The sequence below is a fragment of the Rattus norvegicus genome, chromosome 7 (assembly GCF_021556685.1).
Source record: "Rattus norvegicus strain SHRSP/BbbUtx chromosome 7, alternate assembly SHRSP_T2T, whole genome shotgun sequence".
Taxonomy (NCBI): Eukaryota; Metazoa; Chordata; class Mammalia; order Rodentia; family Muridae; genus Rattus; species Rattus norvegicus.
Genome location: NC_141540.1, coordinates 30,916,514 through 30,933,877, shown reverse-complemented (window position 1 = coordinate 30,933,877; position 17,364 = coordinate 30,916,514). Strand labels below are relative to the sequence as shown.

Below are 17,364 nucleotides of genomic sequence, written 5' to 3'. Positions count from 1 at the left end.
TGCTAGTTTGCTGATCAAAAGGGAAGGATGAGTCAGGGGAGCCAGCGTAAGGGAAGTGAGAAGTCCTAAACTCCCGTTTCTGGGTGTCTCTGAACCTCAGTTTTCTCGTCCACACAGTGTGTGCTGGGGAGCTCACAGCACTTCCCTGTCCTGGGAGGACTGCATGGAGACACACCGAGTCCTTAAGGCAGTTGCTGGCACAGCCACATGGTCCAGAAAGGATGGCTGGTTATCGTTAGCACCCTAACATTTTCCCAGGAGCACCCACAGTGGTTGTGCAAATAAAGTCCAAACCAGACTAGCTTTAAAGCTGGTTCTGCTTCTAGAAAGCTGCAGTTTGGGCAAGTACTTATCCTCTCTGCCTCAGTTCCCCACATAAAAATGGGGAAATGACTGTCTGTACCCTTCAGATCATTTTAGTAGGCTCTGGCAGTGATGAGGCCTAAGACTGTATAAATTTGACATTGTTTTTTGAGTCACTCCAAGGTGCCTGGGCAAGCGAGGGTAAACTCAGGCACCCTCTCCGGGGGAAGCTCCAGTTTAGGAACTGACCCCTTTCCTCTCTGTGTGCAGACGGCTGCCCACTCTGGCCTGGGGACAGGTATATTCTGTGCCGTCGTCCTGGTCACTGGTGCGATTGCTCTGGCTGCTTACTCTTACTTCCGGCTAAAGCAGCAAACCACTGGTTTCCAGCGTTTTGAGGTGAGAGAGGGGGGGAGGGAGGGAGGGAGAGAGGGAGGGAGGGGGAAGGGGGGGAAGAGAGGGAGAGGGGTGCAAACTGAGAAGGGAATGGTGGGGTTGCCTTTTGTTTGTTTCTGTGCACGTGAAGATAGCCCACGTCTGTGATCCCGGAGCTCCATGGGCTGATGCAGCAGGATCAGTGTGTGTGTGTGTGTGTGTGTGTGTGTGTCCGTGTCTGTATACGTGTCTGTGTGCGTACATACACACATATACATATACATATACATACATACACATGCATATGCACACATATATATACACACCTGAGGTTGTCCTCTAGCATCCATATGCACATACACACATTGGCACAACACTGAGATGTCTGAGACTGGGTGATTTACAAAGAGCCTGAGTTTATTGACCTGTGGCTCTGGAGACTGGGAAGCCCAAGACCAGGGGCTGGGATAACCTGGCTTCTGACAAGGGTCTCATGCCACCTTAACTCACAGTAGAGAGCTAAAATGTTAGGTAGAGACGCACAGAAGCAGCAAGACACAGCGACAGCCTTGCTCATCGCCAAGCCAGCCACTGTGACTGACACCTGGAAAAGAGTCTGTTGCAGCACACGAGAGGTAGCCCCTCAACCCTTACAGCCTGTGCCTCCCACAGTCAGTCCACACAGTGGGTTCTGGAGGAACACAGCACGTCAGACCCACTCCAGCCAGCTCCAGGGGCTAGGCTAGCTCAAAGGTGTCCTTTCCACAGAGCTGGTGTTTGGTTACGGCAATGAGAATAACCACCCACCCATGCTCCTGCCTCCTGGGAGGAGTCTCTACACAAGTACCCACCTTGGCGGGCTTAGGAGTTAGATTGGCTCTGAGGATTGGGATAAGGGTCAAACACCCGCCGTCTCTAGCCAGCAAATCTGTCTTCATTCCACGTGCAGAGTCGTCTACCTCCATCATCCCCAAACTCCTGAGCCGACCATAGGGTGGCCCGTGTGTCAGTCAGTTTTCTGTAACCATGGTAACATAATATAATGAAGTCATGGTTCTAACCCATGGTCACTCGATGACACGGTCACGTGGTGACTTTGCCTCTAGATCTGTGGTAAAGCAGCACACTGTGGCAGGAACATATGTCAGAGTACCTCATGGTGACTAGGAAGCAAAGAGAAAGGAAGAAGGAAGGGGCCAGGGTTCCCAAGTCCCCTCCGTGGGCACGCCCCTCAATTACCAAACTTTGTCCCACTAGGCCTCACCTCCTAAAGGTCCCATGGACTCTTGTGAATGCCAAGGGGTGGGGTCAGTCATGTCTCCAGAGGTGCAGCAACTAAGCTCCCTTCCTTAGGACTCTGCAGTCTTCACTGGTCTCCTCTCCACACTCAGAGAATGCTGTGCGGTACCTCAGGCAACGGCCCAGGCCCTCAAGTAGATAGCTTGCCTGTGTTTCAGCTCACAGACGACTCCCAAAAGCATCTATTACTGTAACCGAAACACTACAAAGGACGAAAGCTGGGTGATCTGAGCCCATGTGGCCACCCCCAAGAAGGGCTTTCTTGCTACAGGGGATTCTCCAAGTTCCAAACACAGTGCAGAGAATGAACTAGGGTGACAACGCCTAGCCTTGGCTCACAGAATCCCAATCCTACTGGATCATGCGTCACCCACTATGCCCTGCAAATGCCGCACACAACCGTTTCTGCCCTCCTAAGTAGCTCAAAATGGGGACTACATCTCAAGGCACGTTTGGGTGAGAAGATTCAAACCATCACGTTTGAATATGGTAACCAAGTATGCATATAATATGTAACGTAAGTTCAGGGATGACCAGGTAACAAGAGGCTCAACAATGCTTACGGTAGGAAAATCGGCAGCATAAACTATGGGAACATTTCTCAGGGGTAGAAATGTCCTATGGGCCAGTTTGGAAGACATGTTTGGAAGATGGGTCAAATATGTAAGTTGCCGTTTGGGCCCAGTTAGTCATCGCAATACAGTGTTGCTGAGAAGGCTCCAGAGGAGAGGAATGGTTTGGGGACAGGGGACAGTCCTGCCTCTCAACCCTTGTCCTTCTCTTTCTGAACAGTCAGAAGAGGACATTGATGTCTTGGCTTTTGGCAAGCAGCAGCCCAAGAATATCGCAAACCCTCTGTATGAGACCTCAGCGCCGGCACCCCCAGAGTCCTCCTGTGACCCCTTCACAGTGAGTTTGCACTTCACGCTAGGGGTACGGAATGCTGCCTTCCAGCAAACATTAGGGGAGCTGCCCCGCGGCAAGAGCAGCCTTCTAGAGTGTGTCTCAGACAGCAAGCCTGGAAGCCACTTTTCTGTGCGGAATGCCCATCTTTCCGGAGACGGCACAAGCCTCAAACCAGAGGCTGCCTGTCCTCCACTGTATGGCGGGTGGGGGAGGGGGAGTAAGCCTGCAGAAAGTCCTATCCGTAGCCATGCCCTCATCTCTGCCTGGGCAGAGAGCGTCTTGCTTGGACAGTTGCCTTTGCTTAAGGTCTTTACCAGGTGATGTTCTGATCTGGTCTTCCGAAGAACCATTCATTCATTTACTGAGTTGGTGACGCTCCAGCTTGGACGGAGCACCCTGACTTCAACCCAGGGTAACCCTGTGGAGGGCACCCCAGTCACACTGAACGGGCCTGTCATTTTTTTTTTTTTAATCAGTTCTGGACTGAGAAGCTAGGGAAAGGCATTCTGCCCCCTTATATAACCATGAGGAACTTTGACAACCGTGTGCTGACTGTCCTTGTCTGACCAGCACACCGGCCAGGCTGACAGTGTCCTTTCAGCAGTCTTGTCTTACATGGATTAGCAGCCCTCCTGCAAAACTAACCCAGGCCAGGGGCTGCTGTCGGTGTAGTGTTTAGAACACACATTTCTCCCACAAAGCAGAGTATAGTTAACACATATAAGAAAACGACTCTGAAAATCCCATTAGATCAAACACATATAGTAAGTATTTTATTTGCTTATTAAGACATGGTGCTGCTATGTAGCCTTGACTGGAACTCACTCTGTAGGGCAGGCTTTCCAAAGCTCAGAGAGTCACCTCCTTCTGCCTCTCAAGTGCTGGGATGAGAGGCGTGTGCGGCCATAGCTGACTGTAGAGTTGAATTTTTATTTCTCTTGGCACCACTCCATTGAAACTACTGTCACTTTAAGCATTTATGGGGCGTCAGGTTACGCTGTTCAGGGCAGTCCCATGTTTTGCCTTAAGGTCACCTTCAGCTTTATTCAAGGCACAGTCACCTGAAGCAAAGGGACAGCATTTTAGTGGCAGGATTCAGCTAAACCAGTCAGAACCAGTGGCCCAAAGGACACCAACAGGCTACACTTTTATACCTATCCATCTCTGTACATCCCAAACAATGAGAAATCTTTGCTGGCCAATGCTTCTTGTCGGAGGTAGTTAACAGCAGGAGACTTAACAAGGCTCTCTGGCAAGGAGTGGGGGTCCTGAGCTCACCATCTCAAAGGCTCACATTCACCAAGCGTCAGTATTTTCAGTATGAAGGAGTGTCTATAACCCTACTAATCACCACGGGCTAAATGTAGTAGCCAATCCTCACACCTTCCTTGAGAGGTAAGTATTCCTATGGTACTGATAGAGATGGGGAAGCAATATTGAGAAGCACGCAGGCAACCTCAAGCATGGATGGGTCCAGCCTAGGCAGCCCTAACCAGCCTAACCCCCAGCCCCAGCCTCCACTCCTGTCTGAGGCAGGCATGTGAGGGAAGGCTCCTGAGACAAAGCTTTAGGCCCACCCCTTCCCCCTCCCCCTCAACCTCTACCCCTATCCCCACCCCCCCACCTCGTATGAAGCAGCATCATGAGCAAAGGTTCAGTGAGGCCCCAGAGCGGAACAGTGTCCCAAGGAAGGAAGCAGCAGCAGGAACATCACTAACTGTAGTGTACCACACAGCCCTCTGCCTTCCAGGACCCTGGAGAACAGGATCTGGAGGACAGCGACCCTCTGGGGGCACTGCGGTCCTGACATGAGAAGCCAGCAAGCAACCACAGTCACGGTTCCACGGTGATTCCCAGCCCCAGCTGTCTCATGGATCAGTTGTTTTAAAGAATGACAACACTCAGAAGCCAGCCATACCTCACCCTTCTGGTTAATCTGGGATTGTCGCCAGGGCTAAGGAGCCATGTTGCCTGGATACCTGGGGGACCTCCACCTCCTCTGAGCCTATACCGTGGTTCTCTCACTTCCATAAGGTGCTTGGTCTGTTCTGCCCTCTCTTGTACCCACAAACTGTGACTCTGTGGTATTCTCCTATTGACGTAAGCACCAAAGGCGGGGCTTCACCTCTTATGTTCTGTATTCCAGTACCCAGAAGTACCTGCCACACATGTGTGCTCAATAAATGTTTTGGGAACAAAATAAAGAAGGCACTGTGTACCTAGAAGGTGTCAAACTATGAAAGCAAAATACGTTTATCAAGGCTAATTAGAGCCCTTCCGATTGGCCAACATTTCTCATATCCGTTATTTGATTCTGTTTCCTTACACGTACTTTAAGCCAATGAGACTCCACTTCACACCCATTAGAGCACTGGGCAGACGGTCCATCAGAAGACAAGCATTGCTGAGGGTGTGGGGAACCGGAACTCTCACGCCTTGCTGGTGGGAAATGTCTGGTAGAGGTACTGTGGGAAAGTCTCAGCTCCTCAGACAATGGGATTTCCACAGAATCCAGAACTCTCTCTCATAGGTGTGTACCCAAGAAGACTGGACACCCACAAGCTCACATGTACTCGTGGTGACATTGTTCATAACAGTCAAAAGACAGAACCCCAATCTGTCCATCGTCTGGTGTGACAGAGCTTGGTGTATCCATGCAACATCCCTGAAATGTGCTGTGTTGCTCTGTGTAACAGTGTACCCTGACACCATTAGAAAATGCGGTGTTATCTGACCACACCATGCTGCTCTTCCTGCCCCCGCTACCTCCTTCCCTGTCCTCCCTGCACATCCCTGGCTAGCCTTAAAGTCCAGACTCCCATATTTTAGCCTCCAGCATACTAGGATCATGCACTTAAGCTACCATACCCAGGTGTACAAAAAAGAAAAAAAAATGTTGAGATTGGAGAATTGGGAGGGGAAATAAAAAGGCTTTAAAGCCACCAGTCCAGTGACTTCTGCAGAGAAGCAGCAGAGATCCAGAGACTGAGCAGCCTCAGGTGGCAGGACTTGCTGGGATTGGATCAGATCTGAGCATTTCTCCCCCAAGCCCAGGACCTGCAAACTCACATCTGTGTATTTGGGATAAAGATGTCAACATACGGTAAGATTCTGGTACTTTCTCGCTGTGGACAGTGGCTTGCAACTCAGCAAGCTCCAGTAGCCACCTCTGTAACATCCAAGCACCTCCAGTTCGCCCACCTACTGGCTCGTTCCCCAGTCATCAGAAGGGCACAGTGTTAGCAGGATGGAGTCACTATGGGGGACAGGGTGGAAGCCCGGGCTGAACAGACCTCAAGCTCCCCATCTTTTGCCTGTACACCCCAAATCTCCTCTTCCCATTCCATTAAAGTTTTGCCAAGTCAAGTCTATTTAAGTTCTAAAAGCCATAAAGTGTCTTACAAGCTCTCTCCCAGCTCCAGGAGTCTGAGGCCGCCGTGGTTCTCCAGAGAGGGACTGCCTTTGCGACATCACACCATGAAGGAACAATGGGCATTTCCAGGACACACACCCCCGAAACAACAAATGTAGGATGGATTAGCTAGTGGGTCTGCAGCACTCATCATCCAACACAAACAGACGTGAGCACACTGGGAATCACAACATTCACAGGAGACACGAATGAGGGTCTGCTCGGCACAGCGAGAGAGAGCACGGTAGTGCCACAGATGCCAAATACACACACACACACACACACACACGCACACGCACACACGCACACGCACACGCACACGCACACACACACTTTTAAGATGTGTAAAAGCCAGGCATTCAATATTTCTAAACATATCCAAACCCAGGAGCAAATTTTCCTAATATTCCTCAATCCCGTATTTCCTCAGTGTGTCCCAGATCCCTGGTCAATGACTATGCGCTAACAAGACGGTGTACCCCGCCTCATACCCCCAACACCACCCCACCCTGCGTATGCCTGCCAGCTGCCACCTGCCCGGGGCAGAGCTCTCCCAAGTTTCTATTTGTGACTTAGTCCTGAAGCCCAGAAACTGCCTACATTTCACCTTTCTTGATCCCCTTCTGTGGGTCCACTCGCTTCCTTCTTTTGAGGTTCTGGAAATGGAATTCAGGGCCTCAAGCATGCTGCGTAAGCACTCTACCACTGAGCTGTCCTCCCACCCCTAGGGATTTTTTTTAAACCTCTGATTTCTTTTTATAGACATCTGGGAGGAAACCATGTTTCAACTTGGCTTAAATACCCGTAACCGATAGTGCACTAACACACACACATACAAAATACAATTCAAGCTTTTATTTGGCTTTGAGTTCATTATCACAACATAGACAATCAACATGTAGAATAAATAGCAAATTCACATTCCGAATAAATAGTAAACCTACTTTGCATTTGTCATGCCTGATGCCACACAGGTACAGTCGTTCCATGACACAATTAGGGAATGGGCCTACATCGGAGCTCAAGCCTGTGCTAACAGAGAAAAACAATGCAGGAGCACTTTGGGAGGAGCAGACTGGAGACAAAAAGTTTCATGCAGGAAGGTCTTGAGAGGTTCACTGCTGGGATCCACATCTGGGACAAGGAGGGGCAAACTAGTTGCGGGGGAGGGGTGCTGCAACACAAGGCAAACACAAGAAGGTCTTGGTAGCCCTAAAGGGAGCTCTGGAGCTAGCCCCAAAGTAATGTTGGAGAGACCAGGCCCTGTCCCTTCATAGGGAACAGTCACAGATTATACACTGCAGGAAAGGCATGTGATCCGGAGCAAAGCAAGGCTGCGCGTCAAGGAAATTCTCAAAGAGAAACACATCAGCCCGCACCACTCCCAGCCCCTGGGATGAATCAGCCTTCAGTCCTGAGCCCAGCAGAGTCATAAAAAGGGTAACAGCTCACAGCTCAAATCCACAGTGAAGCAATCTTGGCAGGTACTGCAAACTCACATAGCACTGGCTGTGGCCGTGTAGAGGGGGAGACAGGGTTCCTAAGGGAGCACAGTGCTTAGCGCTTACACTAACTGTACCCAAGCAGGAAAGATCCCCACAAGCTCTAAGCAAAGAATCTTGCCATCCAAGCAGGAGCCAGCACCCACAGTCTGTGCTGGTGAATCAAATCCCCATGGAACAGTGGATCCATTCCTGCAGATGCAGCAATGGGAGGGCCTGCGAAGTTGAAAATGGTTCCCTAATTAGAAAAGGCCCCCTCCTCTTCCTTCCCGTTGTTTAACCTATCTGTGGTCTGAAACGTTAGCTAAACTAAAGAACCTTGCTCCCAAATATTAATGCCAAAGACATAAGTAAATAAATAACAAGAAGAAAAAAGAGGAGAAAGAAAAAATAAAACAAAAACCAACCCACCCAACAAAAGGAAATCACACCAGGTCTGGTGGTTCACGCTTCTTATCACAACGCTCTGTGGAAGCAGGGGATATCTCTGAGGGCTAACCTGCTCTACATAGTAACTTCCAGACCAGCCAGAGCTGCACACTGAGACCCCGTCCCAAAAATAACAAACTAAAGAAAATCCTTGGGCGGAGAAAGAATGGATGGGCTCCCTGAGCAGCGGGAGAGAACTATCAAGGAGCCCTCCCTGCATCTGGCCATTCAGTCTTTTGAGCATTTTAGTCAAGAGCCTCAAGTAGGTTTCTGGCAGCAAGTGAGCATTTGGATAAAGTGGAATTTCTGTGTATTTAGCACTTGCTGAGGGGAGGGGAAAGCCATTTAGTTCACCCAAAGCTAAATTAGGTAGGAGGCACGACAGCTTTTCACTTCTCCTTTATTGCAATAAATAAGAGGGCTGATGTGTTCAAAGCAACTGGTAATTTAGTCTGAGATCTGACCACATCAGTGGCAGGTGTATTAATGGTAAAGAGGGGTGTGGAAGGTGTGGGGGCGGGGGTGTTAGGAAGGAAGAAGAGGGTTGGGGACTTGACAGAGACAGACATGTGTGGAGAGCAGAGGCCAAAGCTGGAGAGGAGAGGAAGGGAGGAAGGGTGGGGGGAAGAGAAAAGAACGGGAGAGGGAAGAGGGGGAAGAAGAAAGGAGGGAGGAGGGGGAGGGAAGAGGAAGGTGTGCTATCTTAGGAGGAAAAGCAAGAGCTTCAAACACCCAGCACCTGAGATATTTTTAAAGCCAGCTCTCCCCTGAAAAAGCAACTCTGAGAAAACCCCAGCAGTGCAAACCACTCCAGTGGCCGCTGCTGACACCATGGCCTTGCTGGATGTCACCCTGGCAGGGACTGCCCTTAGACTGAATTTTTGTTCACATGATTCTAAGAAAATCAGTCTAAACAATGTCAAAAAAAATGTATAGTTCAAAGATATTAAAATTTTTACTGTTCGGTTTACAATTTGATATTTTTTAAAGGTGGAAAAAACCCCACTCTCCTTTTACCTATATACCGTCCTCAATGTGCACACAAAAGAATACTCTAAAAAGAACACGATACCAGTGCAGTAGGTCAGACCCCAGCCAAGCGTCCCAGGGACAAGCTAAAACTTGTCCTGACTGCACTAGCGGAGGACCGGAACACGGTGGAAACGCCCCTGTTCTTCATGCAGGATGCCGTGCCAGGCCACTCTGCCAGAGCACGGTTTGAGTGTGCAGTCTGCCCGGCTGTGTGTCGGGTGTGACATCCCGGCTGACCCAGTACGGTCGAGCTTGGTGGCCTCGAGACTGTGATCCTTGTATACAGAGCAGGCTGTAAGACGCAGTTCTCACAGCCAGATGTCCCCCCCCTCCCCCCCCAGGCTTTGGTCGCCTACTGTAGGCATTAAGAGAGCAGCTCTGCCTCGATCCTGAGTAGACAAACCTGGAAACTGGCTTCTAGTCTACACCCGAAGAATACAGGATCCGACCAAAGAGTCACTGTTTTTAGCTTCACTCTGCTCCCCAAAGCACGAGTCAGGGGCATCCCAAGCAGCGTGCATCCTTTTAGGACTCTGACACGGAGCAGTTGCCAAAACCCCCTGGTGGCTAACACTGGGGAACAGGAACACCGGAACAGAAAAATACCCATCCTGTTCTGAAAAGGAGCAGAATGCTGAACCCCGGTGCTTAGAATACAACACACGAGAGGGGAGGGGCCTGAAGGGTCACCTTCGAAACAACGTTCAACACTAGCAACAGCAAAGACACCATGCTAACACAGGGCTTCACAGTGAATGCTACACGGTTCATTTAGCTTCTGCACATCGGCAGGCAGCCTGCAACAGCGATGGGGCTGGGAGCGGCCCCTCATCAGCCGGCTAGATCTACTTACTGCCATAAAGATGCCAAAGAGCAAGCACTCGCCACACGTCTCCTTCATGCTCCTGCCGCCTTCACACTTTTGCATGCCTGTAATACGAGACTCCGGAGACTGAGGCAGGAGGATTGAGTCCAAGGCTAGCCCAGGCTCCATAGCAAGACCCTAACTGGGGGTGAGGGTGAGGGATAGGGGGTTAAGGAGGGGGCAAGGGAAAGAAGCAGCAGCTATGGCGGCAGCAGCTATGGCGGCGGCAGCAGCAGTGCCACGTTAGTGTAAAAGCTTACAAGGCGTCAGGCCACAGGAGACAAGGCTAATCTGGCCACCAGCACTTCCATGGCCTTTGCAATGAAAACGCCATTGAACAGAACTGTCAGTGACAGCAGCCACTCCTGTGGTGCCCAAATGTGTTCAAAGATACTGCAAACAGACGTAATAAGGAGTCTTCCCTCCAGAGGGGGAAGGGCAGAGGAGATTTCCCCAGCTTGGCTCTCGGCATGAAACATGGCATTCCCATCAGCAGCTGTCTATGCTGGATGGCCTAGCACACGGGATAGCGCTGGCCACAGGCCGAGTCCCAAGGCTTTGCGTCTTTGTTGTCCTCTAATATGTCCGACCCACTGGCTGAAAGGCAACTTTAGCTCGAGTGGCTGTGTCCTTACCCCTTTCCTGGGGAGGAGGGAACCCATCCGTCACCCCTTCGGGCAGACAAAGCAAGTGCACACTGAGGACAAACACTTCTTGTTCTTCCTCAGCAAAGTCGTTCCGGTAGGCTGTGATTTCTACGGCAAAGTGTCTTTGAAAGCCTAGGACCAGAAGACCAGGGAACTGGCCGCAGGTAGGGCTGCTTCCTCAGCAACCTGCTTCCTACTGTCTCTGCATTTCACCATGCCCTTGTGGTCCTCAATGTAACCGCGTGTAAACAACCAAGAAATGCCTCACAGAATCAAGGTGTCCACTCTTGACCTACTGAACACAGACAGCCATCAAGAGGGTGCGCTCGTCAAGAGGCCTGACGTTGTTAGTTCCACATTAAACAAGACTGAATCAGTGTTGTGTGGAGAAGGGCCAGGAGACCCCAGGTGGCCAGCTCCTATCTCAACCTGGACAGGACAGTATTCATGGTAAGGTAGAAAAAATACAAAAGGCGCATCTGACTCTGGGAAGCAACTCTCAGGCTACTTGACACTCTGTGAGGCCACGAATGCTTCTGGCTTTTTCCTCAGGCAAACACAGGGTTACTTAGCCTGAGCCTCCTGCAGCAGAGGGGCTTTGAAGGCAGATGGGCTGTCCGACCACGCAGGAAGCTCGTGCTGCAGGGGAGTCCTCCTGGGGTAGAATGTGTGGTTGACATCGTAGTTCAGGAGGCAGCTCAGAGATGCCATGTAAATGTCCGCGAACCTTGACAGGCGCCTCAGGAAGTAGGTTGGATTCTGATCTGTGCGGAACAAACTCCCAAACTGGGCGTTGAAGAAACTTTTGGTCATTTCTCTGAAATTTCATGAAGGAAAAAGAAAACAACAGAGAAAAAGTTTTAAAGGTTTGCTTTTGGTTTTGTTTGAACACTTGAGTAAAAATTATCTTTAAAACAAAACCTACTAGAGAGGAGAAAGCAGCCAATTAGCCAAGGGCAGACTTAATATCAATCAAGAAAAACACTGTGAGTCAGGTGTGGGGCCCACGCCCATAATCTCAGCACCAGGGGCTGAGGTCAGAAGATCAGGGAGCCAGCCTGGGCTACATAATGAGACCTTGTCTTACAAAACAAATAAACAAACCACAAAACACTATCTGTCCAACCAGCTCTCAAAATAGCCTGTTACATTCCTGAGTCCTGTGCCAGTTAAAACAGCACTTCGAGACTTTGCTGTGAACTCCGTGCTCCTCCAAATGCACGCTGTGTGCCATTCAGAGTGGGCAGAGCTGTTTCCGAGGTACTGACAAAGAGTTCTCCATGGTACCAAGAACTAAGCATGGCAGAGAAATAAACTGCTGTGAAGGTTGATCACCACCTCCCAGGATAGACCTTCAAATGCTCCGCATGCACCCTCCTCGCCTAGCCCGAAGCACGTCAGTCAGTCACCAAAGCCGAGGTGTTCGGCCTCTGCAATCAAACCTCTGTGCACTCCTACCTCAGGCAGCATCCTCTGCACACAGACTACCCCGACAAAATGGATTAACACCATTTGAACGGTGTTAAATCCATTACAAACACAGGAAACACTTAACTCATTGCACAACTGTGCATAAAAGCCAAACACTAGCAACGGTTGTCTGTTGTCATTGGAGACCAACAGACACAAGGACCAACGGACCACAGCTACTAAAACCCCAGCTAGGTTTCTGCAGGTGAACAACATAAACGGTATTTAAACTTTTACTGCAACATCTCTTTGTGATGTTGAAATGAAAGCCAGCAGGGGCTGGATAGATGGGCCCGTGGTTAAGAGCACTTTCTTTTCTTACAGAGGACCTAGGTGTATGAATGCCCATATGGCAGCCCTTAACTCCGGTTCCAAAGGATCTGACGTCCTCTTACAGAGGACACAGGTTCGAGTCCCAGCACCCATGTGGCAGCCCACAACTGCCCATAACATCCAAGGGATCCAATGAAGAAGTTCTGACCTCCATGACTACAAGGCAAGCACGAGAGGTACAAACCTGCATGCAAACAAAACACTCCTACCCATTTTACAAAAACGAAACAAAAATAATAACATGAGAGAGATAAAAAAAAGGGGGGGAGGGGGTATTAGAGATGTGAAGCCAACAAGAAATCTCCAGCAGGTGAAGCCTCCTCACCAAGCACTTTAGGTTCCTAGAAGTGAGTGAGCCATAAACTGTAGATAGACAGACCCCAGGCCTTCAGAGATGGGGCCCTGAAGCCAAACCACATCACCGCCTTTCCCACTTTCCTCGACTCCACATCTTTACAGCAAAACAAATCAAATCAGAATAAGCCTGAGCTGCCAACAGTCTGAAGAAGAGACTCAACAGAGGCTTGACCTCTGTAGAACCCCTCAACATCCTGGTCAACCCAGGCTGCCATCACACGGGGACCAGAGCCCCAGAAATAATCAGTTTCCAAGTCTCAGGCTATGCCAGGGCATGGAGCCAACCACATGTGATCCACAGAGTACTTCATGGGAAGGCTCCCTGTGGGCAGCTGTCTTCCTAAGGACACACTGGTGAGAATTCTGACAACCAGAGGCTTCTTCACCAAGAAAGGCTGGGGGCACATTCCTGAAACAGCAGGGAGCACAGCCAGACTGCAGGGACCCCGAGGGGGCACCCAGCACAGTCCCAACAGCCACATGTGCCACCAGCTACCAACAACTGTGCTGCTAGTCAAGGCCAGGAGGAAAAACAAGGAAAAGCCACCTCCTTCAAGGCAGAGGACAGATGGACAAGCTGGCTTTGTAGAAACACCATACGTCACCACCAGCAGAGAACTGATCCTGGATACTCAGGAGACACAGTCACTCCTGGGAGCTAAAACAGGCTGTTTGCTGGTGTCGCCCCAGAGGCACAGCACGCACACACAAGACAGGCTTACCTCATCTCTTTCCTCTCCTTTTTCCACTCCTGCAAAACCAGCTGTGACTGAGCATCTCTGTGGACCTGCAGGGACATAAGCCAACAGTTTCCAGGGCTCTGCTCTCAAACACACTCCTCGGCTGAAAGAGTTTCTCAGTGGCAACTCTTTGTGAAGGAATTCTGTACCTAAGTCTAACAGGTGGGCACTTGTGTGACCTTTCCATTTTCCCAAGTGAAAGCCTGGCTTCCTGACATACAGGAAGCATCAGCTTTCCATTACTAGAAACCTAAGGTCTGGCTGCTCTGTCGTCCACTTGACACATAAACCAGGGTCTTCTGAAAAGAGGGAAGCTTGGTTGAGAAAATGTGTTTGTAAGATCCAGCTGTAAGGCATTTTCTTAATTAGTGATTAATTAATAAGGGAGTGCCCCGCCCATGGTGGGTGATGCCATCCCTGGGCTGGTGGTCCGGGGATCTATAAAAAAGCAAGCTGAGCAAGCCATGAGGAGCAAGTCAGTAAGCAGCACCCCTCCATGGTCTCTGCATCAGCTTCTGCCTCCAGGTTCCTGCCCTGTGTGAGTTCCTGTCCTGACTTTTCCTTTGGTGATGAATTCGGACTTGGATGTACAAGCCAACTAAACCTTCTCCTCCCCAACTTATTTTTGGTCATGCTGTTTTGTGAAGCAACAGAAACCCTCACAAAGACACTGGCTTAGGGCTGGAGTATGGCTCGGCAGACAGAGGCTCCTGCCATCAAGCCTGGTGATCGAGTTCTATCCCCGTTGAAAGGAAAGAACCAACTCCTACAAGATATCCTCTGACCTCACACAAACGAGGAGGTGTGTGAAGGTGCGAAAACGCACCGCTCTAAGACGAGTGTAGCTTAACCAATTAAAGATGTAAAATTATGAAAACATGAAACATAAAATGTTACATAGAAACACATTACAAATGAAATGTGTGGCATGCCTTTTACAAATATGTATTACATTATACCTACTGCCCCTCCTCCCCAAGTATGATCGCAGTGGTTGAGAAGTGGATGTAGTGTTCGTGACCTGTGTGGCCTACGCGGCGTGCGTGGCGGCGTGCGTGGCGGCGTGCGTGGCGGCGTGCGTGGCGGCGTGCGTGGCGGCGTGTGGCGGCGTGCGTGGCGGCGTGTGGCGGCGTGCGTGGCGGCGTGCGTGGCGGCGTGCGTGGCGGCGTGCGTGGCGGCGTGCGTGGCGGCGTGCGTGGCGGCACACCCACAGATTCTAACTAAGCCACAACATCTGGAAATGAGCACTGAATGTCTTTTAACTAATCAGAGACAGGAGAGCAGCAGACGTCTTAGTTTTTATATCCCTTAATGTTACATTAGCTTCCATGAAAGGGAAATGTGACTTTCTGAGGAGTCAAAATGTGAGCAGATGGCAAAAAGAAACTGACAGCGCCCCACCGGCCATTATGTGGCACTTGCCAGAGTTTTCACTGCTAAATAAATAGTCAGAGTAGGAAGCTCACAATGGCAGGGCACACATGGTGCTGACTCAATTCACCACCACGAGGTGACCTTAGGACTCAAGAGGACAAGACAATACAACAAACCACGTGATTCCCACATGATAGCCAAAGACCTCCTGGCCACATCTGCCCAGCTCAATAGTCAACTAGACAAAACCAGTCCTGGCTGAGCCCAAGACTTGGATTTCTTGCCTGGTGTACTAAGCTGGTTTTATGTGTCAACAGAGAAAGGAGCCTCAGTTGAGGAAATGCCTCCATGAGACCCAGTTGTAAGGCGTTTTCTCAACTAGTGATCAAGCGGGCAGGACCCAGCCCATTGTGAGTAGTGTTGTCCCTGGATTGGTCCTGGGTTCTATAAGAATGCAGGCTGAGTAAGCCAGAGGAAGCAAGCCAGTAAGCAGCACCCACCATGGCCTCTGATCAGCTCCTGCCTCCAGGTTCCTACCCTGTATGAGTTCCAGTCCTGACTTCCTTTGGTGATGAACAGCGACTGGAAGTGTAAGCTGAATAAACCCTTTCCTCCCCAACTTGCTTCTTGGTCATGATGTTTGTGCAGGAATAGAAACCCTGACTAAGACACCTGATATGTCAACATCACCCAGAAAGTAACTGTCACTGAAAATACCCTAGCTGTGCTCTACCGCAGCAGCCAGCAAGCTGTGAGTTTTGAGAGGAGTTCTAATGGCATGGTTTCAGTTAGTGATATGCATGTCATGCCTAAGGTGACCAGAGGAGGGCGTCAGATACCCAGGAACTATAATTACTGATGCCATGTGGGTGCTAAGAATCCAACTGAGACCTCTGCAAGAACAGCCAGCGCTCTCAACTACTGGGCCATCTCTAAGGCACCAGCGTCCGCATTGTAAATTAACAATGAATTTACACCACCAGAGAATTTAGAAGTAAAATCCATAGGGCACCAAAAGGAACTTCAAGACATGCAAAATATGGGGGAGGGGAAAGAGGTGTTCCACTGTGGGAACAGGCCATAGCAAAACCCTGGGACAGCCCAATCTTCAGCCTCGACTCTGACCTTCACTCTATCCTAATCATGAAGTAGGTCCCGGGAACCTTACATAAGCAGGAAGGAGTGGGAGCTTGTATCTCTAACATTCCTAAGCAGAACTGCTTACCTACCTCCAAGGTCTGGTATTAGAAGGTCTAGTTGGGGCGGGCAGGGGTCAGGGGTAATTTACTCATGAGTGGGAGGCTCTTATTAATGTGATCGGTGACCTGATAAAGGGGTCCTCAGAATTCTCTAATCTCTCTAACATATGAGGCCAGATCTTGCCAATGGTGACAGCTACCACCTCAATCAGGGACTTCCCAGTCCCCAGGACTGCAGGAAGCAGGTGGTACTTAAGCCACTGGTCTACAGCAGACTTACAGCAGTCTGGTATGAGTAAGGCAGGGTCGCACCTGCAAGACAGAAGTCTCCAGGGTATGACTGGGCTACTCTAACCTCTTTCTCAAAGTGGCTGCCAGAAGCCATGCAAATTCCCCTCTGCAGTCCTCAGCGCAGGCTCCGTAGATGGAAAGAGTAGACTGGAAGCTCGAAGTTCAAGGACCGTTCTCTAGGCCAGCGCTGCCAGAGATGGGGCAGACAGCGTGACACCCGCCTCTGCTTTTCTACCACCAGTCCTGTTTCTAAGTTTTTTGCTTTTCTTATACACTTTATTCACTTGGGGAGTGGACATGTACGTGTCATCATGAGGAGGTGAGAGGTCCAAGGCAAACTGCAGGATGAGATTCTCTCCTGAGCTCCCAGAACTGAACTTAGGACATCACACTTGGCATCTTCATCCACTGAGCCAGCTCACCAGTCCTGGCCTGAAGTTAGAGGGCACCCAAGGACGATGGGGGTACCCAGCACACCCCAACCGCAGGCTACCGGAGTAAATAAAAAGGGCAGAGCAGCAGCTTTCTCAGAGCAGGGGCACCCGGCCCTGTGTCTGCCCTGACACAGCTCTTCTTGGGCCTGGCATGGCTCCCGCCCACCCACCCTCCAGGGCTTTCTCCATCACTGCACTGCGTTAGGAATCTCCTCACCTGAACCTATCATCAGCATCAAACGTGCTTGTCCCCCATGTGAGAAAACCTACCCTCGTGTGCTGTCCCTTCTCCTACACGGGACACTGTCAAACAAACCTCGAGTATCTGAAGCCCGCTTTAAAGTATCTGGGTCTAAGTTGTTAGTCACGGTCATGCTTTTGGATTGGTTGGTTGGT

The 17,364-nt window shown here is 50.3% G+C and overlaps 2 protein-coding genes across 6 annotated transcripts in view; one reads left to right on the top strand and one right to left on the bottom strand.

The window, feature by feature from the left end:
• Positions 1 to 6,240, top strand: part of Stab2 (stabilin 2) — a 182,370-nt gene extending 176,130 nt beyond the window's left edge. Inside the window, exons 67-69 of one of the 5 annotated variants that reach the window (XM_087555923.1) lie at positions 574 to 702; positions 2,770 to 2,886; positions 4,619 to 6,240. In XM_087555923.1, the coding sequence (XP_087412049.1) occupies positions 574 to 702; positions 2,770 to 2,886; positions 4,619 to 4,690 (318 nt within the window). In that variant the 3' untranslated portion in view covers positions 4,691 to 6,240. 5 annotated transcript variants of the gene reach the window in all.
• An 895-nt stretch (positions 6,241 to 7,135) lies between these two features.
• Nt5dc3 (5'-nucleotidase domain containing 3) overlaps positions 7,136 to 17,364 on the bottom strand; it is a 56,539-nt gene continuing 46,310 nt past the window's right edge. Inside the window, 2 exon segments of the mRNA NM_001134887.3 lie at positions 7,136 to 11,587; positions 13,653 to 13,717. Of these exon segments, the coding sequence (NP_001128359.1) occupies positions 11,335 to 11,587; positions 13,653 to 13,717 (318 nt within the window). The 3' untranslated portion in view covers positions 7,136 to 11,334.